Source organism: Bombyx mori, chromosome 19, assembly GCF_030269925.1.
Source record: "Bombyx mori chromosome 19, ASM3026992v2".
In the NCBI taxonomy this organism is placed as follows: domain Eukaryota; kingdom Metazoa; phylum Arthropoda; class Insecta; order Lepidoptera; family Bombycidae; genus Bombyx; species Bombyx mori.
In genome coordinates this window covers 10578119-10597033 of record NC_085125.1, presented here as the reverse complement: position 1 = coordinate 10597033, position 18915 = coordinate 10578119, and the positions used below count along the sequence as shown (strand labels likewise).

The 18915-nt window shown below is 38.6% G+C and overlaps 3 protein-coding genes across 3 annotated transcripts; 1 reads left to right on the top strand and 2 right to left on the bottom strand.

Moving 5' to 3' along the window:
- Nucleotides 1-664: 664 nt before the first annotated feature.
- LOC105842234 (uncharacterized) lies at nucleotides 665-3185 on the bottom strand. Its single transcript, XM_012694052.3, has one exon. The coding sequence runs from the start codon at nucleotides 1396-1398 to the stop codon at nucleotides 688-690; it is 711 nt and encodes a 236-aa protein (XP_012549506.1). The 5' UTR covers nucleotides 1399-3185; the 3' UTR covers nucleotides 665-687.
- A 3405-nt stretch (nucleotides 3186-6590) lies between these two features.
- On the bottom strand, nucleotides 6591-11823 carry LOC101739570 (calphotin). The gene is made up of 4 exons (XM_004922373.5): nucleotides 11800-11823; nucleotides 10858-11458; nucleotides 7715-7897; nucleotides 6591-7081 (listed from the first exon to the last, which is right to left on the bottom strand). The coding sequence occupies exons 2-4, from the start codon at nucleotides 11447-11449 to the stop codon at nucleotides 6591-6593; spliced, it is 1266 nt and encodes a 421-aa protein (XP_004922430.2). The 5' UTR covers nucleotides 11450-11458; nucleotides 11800-11823.
- A 3210-nt stretch (nucleotides 11824-15033) lies between these two features.
- LOC101737847 (uncharacterized) lies at nucleotides 15034-16338 on the top strand. The gene is made up of 2 exons (XM_004922447.5): nucleotides 15034-15044; nucleotides 15378-16338. The coding sequence occupies exon 2, from the start codon at nucleotides 15387-15389 to the stop codon at nucleotides 15978-15980; it is 594 nt and encodes a 197-aa protein (XP_004922504.1). The 5' UTR covers nucleotides 15034-15044; nucleotides 15378-15386; the 3' UTR covers nucleotides 15981-16338.
- The last annotated feature ends 2577 nt before the right edge of the window (nucleotides 16339-18915 follow it).

Here is an 18915-nt window from a genome sequence, read left to right as displayed (position 1 = left end):
CCATCAAACAATCACAGATAAAACAGTCGTTGTCGTGGTCTGAAGAATAAGACGTCCGGTGCATTCGTATCTAGCAATGCACCGGTGTTCGAATCCAGCTGGCAAGAACCAATTTTTCTAATGAAATCCGTTCTTAACAAATCTCACTTCACTTCCACGGCGAAGGAATAATATATTGTAGTAAAAATCAAATTCGCAAAATTATTATATAATTTGCGTAATTACTGGTGGTAGGACCTCTTGTGAGTCCGCACGGGTAGGTACCACCAACCTGCTTATTTCTGCCGTGAAACATTAATGCGTTTCGATTTGGGCAGGGGGGCCTGCCGTTGTACTGTAAAAGTTGGGCTTTGAACTCATGTCTCGAGGTAGGTGGCAGTATTAACATTGTTGATTGGTGTGGGTTTTGGTAGCTATTTATTTGACACCAGTTGGGCCGTGACTGTGAACTCGTCAACCTATCTCAGCAATATAAGTTGTGGGACCTTGTACCTTACGTTGTTATAGTCAAATAAGTACAGATCGTTTGTTTAAATAAATAAATTGTAACTGGAAAGAAAACACGCACGGTTATTCGGCTCCAAATTAGGATTCGCTGTTTATGGATCCCAGAGATTGATAAACATTCTTTTAAACATTTAATTATAGATAATAGATAGCCAGGCAAAGACCAAACAAACCTGTTCATCACACGAATGTTTGTCTGATGTGCATAACCGAGTCAGTTTGTATAATAGCCAGTGTTTTTGTATTGGGTGTTGTATTAGGTGGACGAGGGTCGTCCAACGATGTTTTGATTAGTTTCTTTCGCATTCGAAGGCGAAGCTGCAGATGGAGAAAGATTTTTAAAAGCTTAAGTTGATTATGACGGATTTCGACGATTACGACGAGTTGGTTGACAGGCTCGGGGACCACGGGCGTGGGGTCAACAATCACGGGGTCGGGTATTTCGGGAACCTCGGTTTCCTCAACGATAATGACGGGCTCAGGGACGATCTCAACGGACTCAACAACTGGTCCGGGAGCATATCCGCCGGCGGCTGTTGGGCTGCGGCGGGAGCATATCACGATGAGCTGCACAAGAGGAGAGCTCTGGTTGAGAGCGGCGGGTCCGACAACGGCAGGAGAAGGAGTGGGCTTCACGGGTTCGCTCACAGCACCACCGTCTGGGAGAGGGAAGTCGATGATTTCCGGCTCGATGTGGACGGGCTGCGGACTGATTCTGAGAAAGCTGTAGAATATTTCAGCAAGGGTAGTAGCGGTAGCGGGGTCGGTGCTGGGACTATTGATGGCGTCGATGATAGCCTGGAGCTCTGCATGCTCTGCGCTGACGGAAGCAGGCTTGATGTAGGCGGTCGAGGATACGGCGATCAGGGCGAGGACAACGAAGTATTTCATCTTGATTTATTATTTATATTTCATCCTGTTTATTATTTATATTTGTATTTCATCCTGAAATGTTTTCAGTCTTATTGGTGCGCAATTACATGTGCAGGTGACGCATAGCTGCAATCTGTGGCTTGTAGGAAGCGTTTACTTTGGAACTCTCACGCGGCTCACGGGTAATCTTCATGATCCGAACGGTTCAGTAAGATAAGGCTCACCCGTAAGCACTGTGGTCTGAATGAAAATACTCGATTTTACATATGGCGTTCAACGTTTTAACAGCAATTTTACAAGGTGTAGTACTTGTGACGTATTGCCGATTTCGTGTATCAGAATTGCATAGGGACTTTGGTCTGCCTTTAGTAAGTCCTTCTTAGACTGTGTACAGACGTTCACAACCGCGCTGGGAAAAGGGAAACGATAGTATTTTTATAATGATAGTGTGTGTTTTCGCCTTTCGCGAGTCGAAAACAAAGAAACAATCGTTTTTTGTTTTATTATAATACAATTCATCACGCCTCTTTTGTTATTAATCTTGGTGCAAATCTTGATTTTGTGAATCACTTCTATATTAAATATTACAGTTTTAAGTTTTCTGGATTGTTCGATATAATTAATTGAGACTAACATTAGCATCATAATATTAACTAGAGGTCCCGCAGTAGTCGAAATTCAACTATACTTAAATTAATTGGAATTGTAAGTTTGTACACTATTATGATTGTATTTTATACTTCCATAATCACAAATTTCGCCAAGACTACACTATAAAAAATATTATCAAAGACAAACAATATTTAATCTCAATTTGACAACAGACGTCAATAAGAAAAGTTTGACAATAAATAGTAGGCATGCGTGTGTGCGTCAAATACATGGTATGTAGTGAGCGTAATGTTTTTTTTATTGATTTAATGTATCTTTTACGCATTATTTTAAAAAGATATTAGCATTGTGCATTTCTTCTCTATATTCTCTATAAGTGTGGAAAATTTCATACTCCTCCGTCCGCGCAAATTTCGTAAAAAGGGATACAAAGTTTTTGCTTCACGTATTAATATATAGATTTACATTTGCGAATCGTTTGCCACCTGTAAAATTTTAAGTAATAATAAGAAACTTAAATGAATAATAGGATATATTTTAGAAAGCCAATTTACTTTTAATAATTGTTTAATCCCACATAACTTTCTGGTAATTATTAAGTCGGTTGAACATCCTTATTGAACGGGTATGATTGTGTGAAACTATGGTTGTGAACTATGGTGTGTGAACGTATGGTTGATCCATTTATTCATTTAGTAAACATTTTGTTAAATTTGATTGCTATCGCCCCTGACTCACTTAATAAAATAATAAAAATTATGATACCAGAACATATATCTGTGGACTGAGTACACTCAAAAGGCGTTTGGAGCCTTGCGCGTCCAATATAACAACGGCTTCAGGGCACTGATGGGGCTGTCTCGGCACTGTAGCGCGTCGACGATGTTCGCGGAGGCTCACATAGATGGCTTTTACGCGATCATTCGTAAGCGCGTGGCCTCCGCGTGGTGCCGGCTCCGGGACAGCCCGAACAGCATCCTGGCTGCGATAGGGAGTCGCTATTGCTGCCCTATACTGAGGCATTGGAATGAAGTCCATGTTGGCTCAAGACCAGCCATGATCAATGTAAAATAAATAAAATGAACTTTAAGAAAGATTTTGTATTACTAACACTTCAAGATTTTGTATTACTAACACTTCATATGGAATTTAATTCTGAAATAAAAATTTATTATTATTATTATTAGGTGTTTTAAAAATAAATTAAAAACCGCTTTTTAATAACAGGGATAAACCGCCCTTGGCAGCTTTTCGGTGTTTCGAATTAACATTACGTAAAAGCCAAGACAGTTTTTAAAGCTTTTTTTAAATTTTTTCTTGCTCATTTCCACGAGCACCAATTACTACTCAGGATAATAATGTTGGCCGTATGTATGCTTGTCTCTCTGTGTTCTAAGGCACGAAAAGAAAGATTAATTAAAATCGAGTCTTATCACTTCTTTTTATTTGTTCAATGAATGTACTGATTAATTACATTTCCAATGACATTCATACAGACGCGAATTAAAATTCACCTACATACACAAAGTAATACATTCTTAATATTACACACATTGTTTACAAAAATAGTGTTCAATTGTAAATTTTATCTATACTAATATTATAAAGAGGAAAGATTTGTTTGTTTGTTTGTATTGAATAGGCTCCGAAACTACTGAACCAATTTGAAAAATTCTTTCACTGTTTGGAAGCTACACTATTCCCGAGTGACATAGGCTATAATTTTTTTATTTATTTGAGATCCTTAATAAAATTCCAATAATGCAACCCACGGTGTAAAAAATTACCTAAAATATTATTTACATCGCGTGCCCTGCGAAAACTATTGATGATAGAATAAAATAATGTACTACGACTTTGTAGAACACATTATTATTTGTAAAAAGTATCGCGACAGCATATTTCTTAATTATTATAGTTATGCTGCAATAAGTGTTATTTAAAAAAATAAAACAACGTCAAATATCGTTGAATTTTTTTTTAAAGACCCGAGCGGAGCCGGAGCGGGCCGCTTGTATATCATAATCCGATACAATAAGCATTTAGCGATAAGGAGTAATAAAATAAGACACGCTATTATTTTGCGGGATTCATTTCATTCAGTAAAAAAAATAGATTTCTAGCTATACCTAAAAAAAAAAAAATATTATTATAATTCTGGGAGAGAGACGCAAGTAATAGAGCGAAATGGAAAACACTTCTGGAGGAGATTAAAATTCACAAAGGGCTTTAGCCGTCATGGATAAATAAGTGAATGACAGAATTAATTTAGAACTTATATCTCAAGTTGCGTGGCGCATTTACATTGTAGATGTCTATGGGCTCCTCCTCCTTGCGTCGGTTTCCTCATTACTGAGGGTCGTGGTCATGGCCTTGAAACAGTTTGTTTTTTATAGTGCACCGCCATCTGTTCCTATCTGCAGCTGAGTGCAGAGCATCGTGCACTGTGGTATCCAGGGCTGCACGAATCTGGTCCGTCCAACGGGTCGGGTTCCTGCCTCTTGGTCGCTTGCCCTCGACCTTTCCAGTGACCACCAATTTCTCTAAGTTGTCACTGTCTTTCCTTGCGCTCCTATGGGCTCCAGTAACCACTTAATACCAGGTGGGCTGTGAGTTCGTCCATCCATATAAGCAATAAAAAAAAATTGTTTTCCCAGTAGAACCATTAACTTTTTTAACATTTATATTTTAATTTCAGCCTTTTTTTTACTTTAAGCATAACAATTTAATCTACAAATTGTCGTGCGAAATTCATTCATCAACAACGTTTAGATAAGTAAGCTCCTTATTAATAACAGTATCAAGAGGTTCCGGTGTGTGGAATTTAAATTATTTTTAAGTAAAACTTGTAATCTGTCTTTGAAATTAATTGTAACGGAACTAAGAGTGATAGAGAGTGAATCCAAAGGTCAATTAATTGTATTTTTAAATTCCCGTCATTAATATTTATCCAATATAATTTAGATAATTTGTTTATTTACAGATAATTGTAAGTTGTGATATGTGTGTGTGTGTTTGTGTGTGTGTGTGTGTGTGTGTGTGTGTGTGTGTTTTTGTATAAGTATATAATATTTTTATTATTTTTCTTAGTTCTCAAAAAGCAATGCACCTAACGCAGGACCGACCACCCTTGGTTGACTGGTAAAGAATGCCTTAGCCATTAAGTCCGCCACTGTACTTTTGTGTATAAAGCTGAATAAATAAATAAATAAGATTAATAAATAATAAATAATGATTAATATAAATAAAGACAAATAAATAAAGAACTACATTTGTCTGGTCTTGAGTCGGGGTGGTCAAAGATCCCCAATGAGGTCGTATGTCGAATATTTTATCAAGTTTATGTACGAAAGAGTAAAATCGAGCCATTAAAATAAAAGGCTTCAAAATCGTAAGCCTTCGGGGGCGATATCATAAAGTGGCTTATTTTAATCGAGAAGCAGCTATAAATGCGTTCTTCTAATATAAATCTTGAATTCAATCAAATTCCAAACTAGTTAAATGGCAACATTCAAGACATATTAAAACATAGCAGAGTCAATAATATTAAAAAAATATCAAAAATGTTAATACTCGGCAATATTATGGGTAGAAGATGAGGTCCCATGCAATGGTACTATAAACACAGTTCTACATCGGGAAATTTAGGTCTGAACTTAATATAATCTAGTAGTAGCAATGTACACTCTAGTACAATCTAGTAGTAATTTAGTAGTTAGTTGCGGATCATTGAAATCGATACTTTAGGCGATAAAGTTGACTATGTTTGATGCGGTTGCGATGTGTTTGCTATATGATGTGCATTAACTAAATATACACTTTTAAAAAATAAAAAACATTATACACTCTACCATGTACTTGACACACAAGCATATATACTCTTTTGTTACTTGTTAAAGTCTGTGATCAAACTGAGAATAGATTAATATTATTCGTCTGTAGTGTAGCCTTGGCGAAATCTGTGATCATACAAGTATAGTCTTTGACAATAGAATCATAATAATGTTAAAACTTTTAATTTCAATTATATATTTGAGGCCGTCAGCGCAAAAGTGGTTTAAGCCTATCATAGTTAGTATGGAGATATCGAGGTTTGAATTTATTTTCACATTGCTTCGTAGGCAAAAACAATACGCGCGAAAATAATGTCCATACAAAGCCATCTGTTATCTATCGCTCAAACTAGGGATAGGCCGGTTTTGCGTCAAAATTTATTTTGTTTCAAATAAATTGTAATTTTGAAGCACAAATTTTCAAACATTGTGGGTTAGGCCGCTTTTACGCTGATGGCCTCTCAATTATAGTCTAATTTCGACTACCAGGCGACCACTAGTTATTGTAAATATGCTAATTACTGTCATTTTCTATGCTTGCGAATTAATAATCTTCATTCATGAAGGTAATGTAGTACATAAAATTTGGAACAAGGTTCAGTAGCTCTAGGTTTATTTGCAGCGCACTAAATCCGACGGATGATTGCTTGAAACTGTGGCAGGTGATGATATCTGGTAGGATTTTAAATGATAATATACATGTAATTATAAAATTGTTACTTTATTTTATTTTCATCGAAACCAGAATACGTTTTGTACATTCGTTTAGTTAAGCTCCTCGGGGAGGGTGACGGCGGGAGTGGGAATGATGGGAGTGCCAATGATGACGGGGGAGACGGGGACGGGGCTGATGGGAGCAACGATGACGGGCTCAGGGACAACAGGGGTGGGGTTGATGGGAGCAACGATGACGGGCTCAGGGACAATGGGGCCCTCTTCAGCCTCTTCGACGACAATAACGGGCTCGGGCTTGATTTCAGCGGGTCCAACAGAAACACCAGTGGGGACGTTGACGTTCACGATGAGCTGCACAAGAGGAGAGGCACCGGAGGGAACAGCAGGTCCAACGACAACAGGAGTGGGCTTCACGGGAGCAGTCACTACACCACCGTCAGGGATAGGGATGTCCACGTAGGCGGGTTCGGTGTCGATGGGTTCGTAGGTGTCGACGAGTGCCGGTCCAACGGAAATTGGTTCAAAGACACGGGCCGAAGCCACGGCGATCAGGGCGAAGGCAACGAGGAATTTCATTTTGACTGAAAACAGAAATTTCCATAACGAGGTCGGTGAATTATAACCAAATACTAGAGATTAATTTTTTAATATTCTTTAAAAGTAACTACTTACGTTTTTAATTGTGTAGATTCAAATAATGTCTGGTAGAAAGGTGAGATAGATTTTATACTAAAACCTGTTCACTTATCTTATTCAGTTAATGGTTTGATTATGGAATAAAGGTAATATATAGGATAAAGATTATTTTATTGATTTATACCGTCAATATAGTCTCTTATCATATTTCGCGCTGCCTGCGTTCCTCATAATGTCTATAAAATCTGTCTGACTTTATAACTTACAAATGATAACACGATAAGGTGAATGAGGAAAGCTAAATACCGGTCTCTGTGGTGTGGATTGGAAGAGGCAGAGGCAGAGGTTCAGCAGTTGACGACTGTGGCCTGATGATGATGATAACACGCGGAACAATTAAATACTGCACAATTGAACAGCCCAAAATGGAAACTTAGTAATACATATTATGCAGGAACATGTTTCATACTCAATTGAATATTTAAAATGGCATGGATCGACTCGAGAGATAGAAAGTTCAACGGCCGTAGCTCTGAAACTTGAATGAGAATGCCTCCTTGCATCGTTCTCCTCATTACTGAGGATCGTGACTCCCTCCTGCATCAATCTCTCTTGCACGATTGTTCTCCATCTGCTGTGATCCTTGGCCTCGTGGTGGGTGTCGTGGATCTTGGTGTCCAGACAAGACTGAATTTGGTCCGACCATCTCGTGGGACCGCGTCCTCTGGAACGTTTTCCCCCATCCTGCCCGTCACCATCAGCTGCTCAAGATTGTGACCATTCTTTCGAGCAATGTGTCCAAAGGACTGCTAAGAATGCATATTGTGGAGAGTCTAGTTTTAACATCAAGCTTTTCTGGTATTGACAGTTTAGTGCGAAAGGCAGTCCATGGAATGAGGATTATCAGTGACTATTTCCTTTACTATTGCGATGCTAACTTCAATTGCAGACGTTGATGGCCTACCAGAGCGAGACAAATCCTCCCAACACATCTCGAGCGCGTCTAAACACTTTGTGCCACTTACTTATATGCACATGTCTTTGATAAAGTTGATTCACTGTAAGCTTTCTGTATCATTTTTAGTGACTAACTACGAAAGTCCATTGGCGACGCAAAATTTAAGGAAACCCTTAATTTGATTTTGGTGTGTTCATAGCGCAAGGATTAATGCATATTTCATCCGTAAACAATTACTCATTTGAGATTTTAAGGGTATAATAAGTGAAATTACTTTTCTAAAATCTATTTGAAGTTATGACTTAGTTAAGTTACTCTCAAGCTAGGTGGTCACATTTATGTTGCTGGTTAGAACAACTTCCGGTAATTCAGTAGCTTTAGGTGAACCTAATATGTAGTTCTAAGACTTTTTTTAACATCAATTACAATGCAGAATGGCATATTATTATTATTATTATTATAAAGGTATGTTGCTAGTTGATATGTTTTAGTGTGTTGTCTACGGCCTAAAGCGAGATATATTATGCGTAGTCTTTTATTAGCAGGAGATCGCCATATGATTATTATGTACTAGCTAGTATATATTAGCTAGTCGCTTGCTTTAGTTCCGAGTCACATAATGTAATAGAAAGTCGCATTCAGCTGCGTTTTGTAAGCAAACCTACATCGATATAATATGTCGTCGTACATAAATCGTATTTTCTTGATCTCTTTTTCTTTAAACCTACCTATTATGCTATTGAGAGGCTATTTCAGCTTTTCCTTAACGTGTAGGTGAGCTCACGTGGCGCAAACCGGAGTGTTGCTAACACTGGCCCTAGCAAGAGCAGTGCTTCACAAAATCTACCACCGGATCGGAAACGCGACCCACTGAGAAGATCCGGCGAGAAATTTAGTGGGCTGTGTCTATGCATTAATTTACTCGTGGAGCCCTTTGTCGTAAGCGACGGGTTCGGCGAGGACGGTGATCGGTGCTTGAGCTACCTTTTTTTTTTTTTTTTTTTTTTTTTTTTTTTTTTTTTTTTTTTTTTTTTTTTTTTTTTTTTTTTTTTTTTTTATTGCCTTTGTACGCAGACGGGCATACGGCCCACCTGGTGGTGAGTGGTTACCGTCGCCCATGGACTTCAGCAATGCCAGGGGCAGAGCTAAGCCGCTGCCTACCGTAAGCTACCTAAAAGCATCGTTAATGGATTGGGGGAACCTGTAATGACGTGTTTAGGGGGACGTCGATTGTTTACCATTCGATCCATAGGGTCGGGTATGGCCAACGAAACTGTGTATGGAGTTAGAACGTTTGCATACGTTTACCGCTAGAGGCGTTTTTCCAATTGCATACACATTTTAGTTAATTTTTATGCTATCAAGAAAGTTAAAAAACTCGCACGAAGCACACTGGTCGAAACATTCATTCATCAACTCCACACAGAAACGAGTTCAACACTTTTTACTACCCTCTAATTAACTTAAATCTTTGTTTGTATGTAGCGGGATCTTCGAACGTCATTTACACCGACTTCAAGTCGTCCGAACTTAAAAATTTTAATACACATCAAGGTCCAATGGCGATACAATGATTTTATAACTTGGTTCTAATAATTGAACCAGTATCAACATGATAAGAAGAGACGTGAAATTAATTAACAATTCGGTTCGCTATTTAGGTATGTGCTGTTGGTTTTTAAATTTCATATACTATTAAAGTTTTCTAATTACATAATAATATACTAGTCTTACTCTACCATTTATAGCTGCAGATGGAGAGGGATTTTTGTAAGCTACAATTTAAATATATTTAAGGCCAAATATGCATCAATGGAGACTGTGAAATTATTTATTTATTTCGATAGGATCTGAATTAAGCGATAATTTGAATACAAAACAAATAATGGTTAGACTACGCAAATTTAAAGATGAGTTCAATTTTTAAATATTTTTTTTTTCTTGACACTTTCATAAAAGCTTGTCGAATTTGAAATTCTTCTCGTGGTCCCATCCTCCTGGTGCCAGCGCGCTAGAATGACGGCATTGTGCCTCAACTCCCTTAGGTCACCCCGTAGTCATGATCGGGAGGAGACTGCCTAATCACAGGGGCCGGAGTTAGACAAAGCCCTCCTCTGACACCAGGGCCTGTGGCGACGCCACAGCGCCAAGAGGGGAGAAGAGCTATCCCTCTCCCGTTGCGCCGCCTTCTTCTCCGAGATAATGGACTCGTAGAAGTCGACCTGCCAGACTCGTCGCCGCCAAGTATCGTAGCCACGATCCTTGGCAGCGAAATATCCGGTCCTGTCTTCGTGACGAGGACTCCTCCGCGAATGCAGGTCAGCACGCGAGCATGTGCTACAGTTTGTCCTCGTCGCAGCCATTGCAGTGGTGGCATTCCGGTGTAAGCCTTATCTCTGAGGCAACGAAGTTTATCAAAACAATATTACGTTTTGTACTTGCGTTCTTCAAGTTAGGGAACGGTTCCAATACACCTCTAATTACAGTTTGACATTATCGTGTATATAAATCGGAAATACTCGTATGTATGTGGGTCTGTATTACGTAGACATGTATGTAACAAGTATGTATGTATGTAAGGTTTAAAATATTCTAAAGAGTGAGAAGACTTTTCGTGGCATTGTCTCTGTACATGTTTGTCACACTAAAATACCTGTTATAAACATTCAGTAGTTTAGGTTTAATGAAAAATGGCTAAATATGATGTAATTTTTTATTCCTTAATATTTATTATAACGAAATCAGCAGCTTATCGAAGCATTCAGTTGAGTTCCTCGGGGAGGGTGACAGCAGGGGCGGGAATGATGGGTGTGCCAATGACAACGGGCGCGACGGGGACGGGGTTGATGGGTGCAACGATGACGGGCTCGGGGACCACGGGTGTGGGTTCAACAATGATCACGGGGTCGGGTTTGATTTCGGGAACCTCAGCTTCTTCGACGATAATGACGGGCTCTGGGATGATCTCAACGGGCTCAACAACTGGTCCGGGAGCAGGTCCGACGGCGGCTTGGTTGATGTTCACAACGAGCTGCACAAGAGGAGAGCTCTGGCTGGGAGCGGCCGGTCCGACAACGGCAGGAGAGGGAGTGGGCTTCACGGGTGCGCTCACAGCACCACCGTCTGGGAGAGGGAAGTCGATGATTTCCGGTCCAATGTGGATGGGCTGGGGACTGACTCCGAGATAGCTGTAGAGCATTTCAGTGAGGGCGGCAGCGGTAGCGGGGTCGGTGCTGGGACTATTGATGGCGTCGATGATAGCCTGGAGCTCTGCATGCTCTGCGCTGACGGGAGCAGGCTTGATGTAGGCGGCCGAGGATACGGCGATCAGGGCGAGGACAACGAGGTATTTCATCTTTAATTCCTGAAATGTTTCAGTCTTATTAGTGCGCAATTACAGGTGCAAGTGACGAGCTCACAGTCTACAGTAAGTTAAAGTAAAGTTACTCTTCAAACAGATTGATTTGTGTTAGAAAAGGGACAGCGCCTGTCAACCTTCTCAATCACACAACTATATTAATTTTAGAAACGTTTTTTTTAAAACTAATATTAATTTCGTGATGATCTATGGCAAAATCTTAGGTATACCTATTGCCATGCTTCAAAATAATTTTGACGCATCTATAAAGTCAATATTTTAAAAGAAAAACACTTAGGTAAATTCTAGGGATTTCCCTATCGAGCCCATCATAAAATGGTACTTACTTACTGTTCGACTGTTTTGCAGGAATTATGGTTTTCGATCTAATAGCACAGTTTATATAATAAAATATTATCAATTTCAAAACTAACAAGGAACATTGCGGATTACAAATACTATAGATTCGAATTAGGATAATTTATGATCTGTAATCAATGGTAATTCTGTCTCTGCAAGATTCGAATATTTCCTTATTGCTTTTATATTGAGGGCTATATATTAAAAATAAAAATATGATAACGTCGGTTACGATGATAAAATAATAAGTTTCGTTTAGTTTTGATAGTGATTGGTATATTTTTTGTTATTCGGAATGTTTTTTTTAAAATAGTCTAGTTTGTGTGAATTGTCTACGAGCGTATACCTAAGATTTTTCATAATTTTGGTCAGTATTTAATTTGAAAAAATAAATAAATGACAGGACTTTATTATCGTCGTCATTAGGGTGTATGAAATAACTACCTATCTACGAATATATCAAATACCACAAAATTATGTCGTCTTTATTATAGAATTGATACTATTTTTCAAAATAAATTAGTTATGATTAGGTATCTAAGCCGATCCACTTTCCAGTCCGATAGATGATATCACCAGTCAAATAAATTATACGCCTAACATTACCGGCTATGTGCTATGTGTTGTGAGAATTCGTTGTCGAGTCTTCCTCGTCAGATGGGGTCCATCTGACGGTGGGTGGTGCCGCTCAGGACTATTTTAAAAACTCAGTTGAAGAAGCACATGTAGCACCGATGAGTTAACTTCAAATTTCAGCGGAAACGCACTATCAATCAATTGCAAGTAGTAAGTATGTACTTTGCGAGCTCTGTATTGCTGTAAAGAGCTTAAAACAGTACGAAAGCGCCACCAGTTTTGGATACTGTGATCCCCGTAGACTGAGAAATACATCTGTATCAGCTTCGATCAACAATTGCTGATCGAAGTGTATCAGTATCCACCAATGTAGACATAGCGAATATCGACGAAATTAGCGAATCGAAATCTTAAATTTACTATCCGTGCTAAATGTAAAGTACATTCACGGGGAGAATTGCTTGAATGGACACACTTAAACTTATTTCATATATTACTAGTCAAAACTCGGTCCATTTTGCAGGCCGATATTTGCTGCTAGGCCGATCTGAGGATTTTCTGAAAGCTTCATCGAAATTGATGTAACCGTTTCCAAGTCTATATGGAACAAACATATACGTCGACTTGTACGTAAATAGATGATTTAAAACACTAAAAAACTGGAACGCGGTAATCATTTCACGGCTGTTGAATTATGAGCTTATTCACCCCCCACACAATAAAAACGTGCTAACAATCAAAGAGGTAATACTAATTTTTAATCGATTAAAAAAAGGAGGTGGTTATTTACCTTTTTCAATTCTACTTCTTCGGTTTTCGATTATACTTTAACTAGCGTATCAATTAATTAATTAATTTTAATTAATTTAAAACTTATTGATCCGGAAGGTCATAGGATTTTTTATTTTTATTTATTGCCGTAGTAGGCAGATGCGCGTACGGCCAACCTGATGGTGAGTGTTTACCGTCGTCCATGGACTTCAGCAATGCCAGGGGCATAGCCAAGCCGCTGCCTACCGTTAAAATTATACGAGATAATACGTAAAAGTATGAGAAAATAGAAACAAAATAAGTCTCAAGAGCTCATTTTTAATTAGATATTTTTATTTATCTATTTTATATATAAGGTACAATAATAGGTAGATAATAAAATCTAATTACGAGCTAATGAATTTTCAAAACGATATGAAGTACTTAGTCATACTTTATAAACTAATTTTACGGTTTAATCTAGCGGTTTTTTTTGTCATAATATTATTTCAGATATTTCGAACCCTTTTTAGTATTTTATGAAAGAAGGATTACTGTTGGCCCGAAGGTCTTACCAGTTCCACCAGGGCATGTGATTGAGCAAAGGCTCAGTCAGGAGGGATGGGATTTGCTAACAGCTGCCCGAGCGCCTCCGAAGGAGACCTCAAGAGCAACTGCTTCGTGAATGAATCTCCAAAAAAGTGTATTGAATCCCTTACGTTTTCGTAGTCTCGGGGGACTAGTTTAAAATAGCAAATACTATCAAAACTATTTATTATAGTAGTATTGTTTATTATATCTATATATGTCGGGGAAAGGCTCTTCCTGATGGCATCGTCATTAGTGGCTGTGGGCTTAGTGGGTTTCATTGGGAAGAAATGCGAGCACAAAACACAATGGATGCCGTTTTATCACTCGTTTAATTTTATTTAAAGAATAATTTGTTACTCCACAGTAATATTGTAAGAGAATTTAACAGTTGAGGCCGAGCAGCGAGTTCGGTGCACCAATCTCACTTTAACTATCTCCAACGATCCAACTCGATACGTTTTTATGCTCAAAAAATATATCAACCGACAATACAAGCCTTCCCAAAGTAAAGATGGCGCCTCGACCATGCTCGGGACAAACACTCTGCTCTGATTGGTCGCTGCCTACGTGAATTTACAGTTTTGGTACCTTTTATTACAAAGGTTTTAAAGCTATAGAAAAACGTAACAAACAAAATAAAATAATATTAGGAGTTATAAAAGTAATTACAACGTAAAATAATAATAATAAGCATTATGCATGAAACAAGAATCAACTCGACTCATTTCTTCCTCTGACATATACATATTTTTTTTCTACCTATTCTAGTAGCCTCGAGGGGTTATTCTAGATTCACGGAGCTAGTAGGTGAGCTCACGGGGTCCAAACCGGGGGGGTGTTGCTAACACTGGTCCTAGCAAGAGCAGTGCTTCGCAGAATCTACCACCGGATCTGAAGTGCGGCCCATTGAGAAGATCCGGCGAGAAACTCAGTGAGCTGTGTCTATGGGTTAATTTACTCGTCGAGCCCTTCGTCGCAAGCGACGGGTTCAGCGAGGGCGGTGACCGGTGCTTGTGGTACCTAAAAGCACCGTTAATGGATCTGGAGAATCCGTAATGACTTGTATTTATATTATGATATATTTTTTGTCTAATAATTTATAATTATGTCTATTAAGGAAGGTCGAATAAAATATAATATGGAACAGTTTTAAGATAAAGTCCATCCAGCTACTATCGATTTATTAGTTGTATTAAATTGTAAATCCGTAGCAAATCTACTCTATCAATTGTCCCTTATAACAGTGATAATAGTTCATTATATAAACTATGCTATTACTTAAAAAAAACTACAGTTCTCTCGACACAGCCGAATAGTGTGTTTTACTTGTTTTCTTATTCCTTTTCCCGATTTTTTAATGATTTTTTATTTATTCACTATTATTACTATTCGCCCAATGATCGAAATCCTATTGCAACTGACACTTCAAAACTAAAATTCATTATTTATATGAGATTTTCTCATTTGTTTTATTCTTGAAGATTTGACAGACGCTGTCGCTGTTCAATCACAATTGAATGATGATTCACTGATTTGTTCAATCAAACAAATCAATCTGTTTGAAGAGTAACATTACTTTAACTTAGTGTAGACTGTGAGCTCGTCACTTGCACCTGTAATTGCGCACCAATGACTGAAACCATTTCAGGAATTAAATATGAAATACCTCGTTGTCCTCGCCCTGATCGTCGTATCCTCGGCCGCCTTCATCAAGCCTGCTCCCGTCAGCGCAGAGCATGCAGAACTCCAGGCTATCATCGACGCCATCAATAGTCCCAGCACCGACCCCGCTACCGCTGCCGCCCTCACTGAAATGCTCTACAGCTTTCTCGGAGTCAGTCCCCAGCCCATCCACATTGGACCGGAAATTATCGACTTCCCTCTCCCAGACGGTGGTGCTGTGAGCGCACCCGTGAAGCCCACTCCCTCTCCTGCCGTTGTCGGACCCGCCGCTCCCAGCCAGAGCTCTCCTCTTGTGCAGCTCGTTGTGAACATCAACCAAGCCGCCGTCGGACCTGCTCCCGGACCAGTTGTTGAGCCCGTTGAGATCGTCCCAGAGCCCGTCATTATCGTCGAAGAAGCTGAGGTTCCCGAAATCAAACCCGACCCCGTGATCATTGTTGAACCCACACCCGTGGTCCCCGAGCCCGTCATCGTTGCACCTATCAACCCCATCCCCGTCGCCCCCGTTATCATTGGCACACCCATCATTCCCGCACCTGCTGTCACCCTCCCCGAAGAGCTCAACTAAATTATTCGATAAACTGCTGATTTTGTTATAATAAATATTGAGGAGTAATATAAACTAGGGATTATTTACAAAAATGTTCACATTCTTTAAAATGTTTTAAATTACAAATTATGTAATACAGACATACCTACGTCCGATTTTAATATACGATAATGTTAAAATGATTAAGTTGGGGACGTCTGGCATCTGATTGCATTATTGCTATAACGTGTTTTTAAGATTGCTTAAATTAACGGAGGTGAAAGTAATTTTTGCTATTTGTTTTCCCATTCAAGTTATATGGGCTTTAAGTTGGTCTAAGTCATCTCATTTTGTCATCCCAATCCAATACGAGTTCAAATAAACGAATTTCATTTTATGTTTATCTTTCATTTAAAAGAGTTATACAAATACCTCCCTCAAATACTAATTAATGTTGGTGGCCAGTTAAAAATTAAAACCTACTTTGGATCGTTTATTGGTGCAATCTTTTTGTTATTACTCAAGTGAGTGAATCTATTTATACCACTGAAGTATGAAACCTAATTTTTACCCGCCTACTGTTAAGTCATTGCCGGAGCCCATAGACATCACAACGTCACAACGTATGTCAACGTGCCCAAGCCCACCTGAGTTCTAATATTGAAATCTCGATTTTAATAAATAAAACTAAGACTACGTTAGGTACCGCATGCTTCTGGATGACCATCAATATTTACGTTCATCTCTATGGGCTCAGGAAGCTATCATCAGAGATCCATTGGCCATATTACTGTTAGTAAAGATATCTATGTCAAAAACCTTTAGTCTTTCAAAATCTAATCTATAAATGCGTTATCTGTATGTACATCAAATATCCTGTGGTTTGGCTACTGAAATTACACTTCCTAGATATCAAACAAGATTGCGGTCTATCAAAGCTTAAATAAGCGACGTAAAACATTGTTACCTACGTGGTAGCAAGTCATAATTAATATATTGCTTTCTGTAGATTTTTGAAGAACCACCTTTTGAAAAACCACAGGTTATTTATTTTGAACTTAACATGCGATTTACCTAGTACGTTATTTTTTTTAAATTATGATTGAAGGATTACTGTTGATCCGGAGGCCTTTTCAGTTTCACAAGGACAGGTGGGCGAGCAAAAGCTCAGCCCGGAGGAGTGGGATTTGCTAACAGCTGCCCGAGCGCTTCCGAAGGAGACCTAACAACTCAAGAGCAATTGCTTCGCGAATGAATCTACTACCGAATCAGAATCGCGACCCGCTGAGAAGATCCGGCGAGAAACTCAGCGGGCTGATGCATGGGTTAGGTTGTACGTCGACCTCTTTGTCGAGTTCGACGAGTACGGTTACCGGGGTCAACCTGGTACGTCTAAGTTTTGCTATTGATATGATGAACTGTGAGGCCGTAAGGCTACGATCCATAACAACAAACAATACACAATCATAGCAATAAATGATATTATCATCGATAAAACAATAGCCATTTTATCGTTCTTGTAAAGCTTTATAGGCAACCATTAAAATTAATTCCAGTATCGTTGAACGATAGATTCATTACCTACGATAAGTTTTATGGGACTATTTTGACCGTGCGCCGACTTTAGAAATTTGATGTTGTTTAATTTAAAGACGTAAATTGTTCTTTTGTTTGTTTTAAATTACTAGCTATCCACCCCGGCTCTGTACGGCCGAATATTGTAGTAAAGTATTACACTAAATATATATTTTTAGTTTTCTTTTGCAAAATTCTGTGTTATATTAGGTATTTAAATAAAAAGTGACGAATTTGCCTCTAAAGATGTAATTTTTTGATAAATGCCTCACCGTTATCAAATCAATCTATATAAATAAATATATTATCAACCAGAATCCAGTGTGTGGCGTTACTTGCTTTACCCCATAGACAGAGCCCACTGAGTTTCTCGCCGGATCTTCTCAGTGGGTCGTGTTTCCGATCCGCTGGTAGATTCGGCGAAGCACTGCTCTTGCTAGGGCCAGTACTAGCGTCACTCCGGTTTGAGTCCCGTGAGCTCACCTATTAGAGAAGGTTACGTTAAATAGTCTCCCAATGCTATCAGCTTAGACAGGAAAAAAAAATTACTTGCTTCAAAATTATAAAATAGACCTCCAAGCAATCGCTCAAAACTCCTTTTATTCTTTTAGGAAAAAAAAACAAAAATCCTCCTTAATTCAAGTTTGTTACCCCAGTGATTTAGGCTCCGCATCGGTACAAGTACCTTGTTGACATATGGTATTTTCTTTGGTTTTAGAGAATAGTAGACACAATTAAAATTACTTGTACGGTTTAATATCACGTTTCCGATTATATTAAGTTCGTACGTCATGTGCGTTATTAATTACGTACCGTAATGCAAATTAATAGATCCAGAACTTTATTTATACGAATGTCTGAATTTGACCTGGCTTGCATATATCAGACATAACACAGGAAAATCGTTGGGATATTATCTTTGTTATACCTTTAAACGAGCAATTGTTGTATATTAATAATATATGCTTATATAATCTGAATCTCGGAAACGGCTCCAACGATTTTCATAAAATTTAGTATACAGGGGATTTCGGGGGCGATAAATCGATCTAGCTACGATTTATTTTCAGAAAATGTTGTTTTATTCGTGTTTTCAATAATCAACTCTTCCCGACATCTATTGGCGAATAATAATACTATTTTTCTTAATTCAGGGCAACTAACCGTTTTAAAGACACAACAAGATGGCGTTATCAAAAAAAAAAATACGAGCAAAGCTCGGTCATCGTCTAGTATTAACAAATATCCGTAGGTTTTTTTTACTACGGTAATTTTTTATTGTCTCCATACAAGTGAACAGGTCACTTGATGACTACATATTGGTTCCATGGGCACTTATAATGTCAGCGTAGCCAAATCACTGCTAACAGTACATTTTAAGTTCCCTTTAGCGAATGAG

Bases quoted from the DNA above. Each gene is read 5' to 3' on its own strand.
- LOC101737847 (XM_004922447.5), top strand. From the start codon at position 15,387: ATGAAATACCTCGTTGTCCTCGCCCTGATCGTCGTATCCTCGGCCGCC.
- LOC105842234 (XM_012694052.3), bottom strand. From the start codon at position 1,398: ATGAAATACTTCGTTGTCCTCGCCCTGATCGCCGTATCCTCGACCGCC.
- LOC101739570 (XM_004922373.5), bottom strand. From the start codon at position 11,449: ATGAAATACCTCGTTGTCCTCGCCCTGATCGCCGTATCCTCGGCCGCC. The intron at 7,898-10,857 runs GAATGCTTCGAT...AATCTTGAGCAG, and splicing joins CCTCCCCGAGGAACTCAACT to CTGATGGTGACGGGCAGGAT. The intron at 7,082-7,714 runs GTAATGAGGAGA...TTCTGTTTTCAG, and splicing joins GGAGGGAGTCACGATCCTCA to TCAAAATGAAATTCCTCGTT.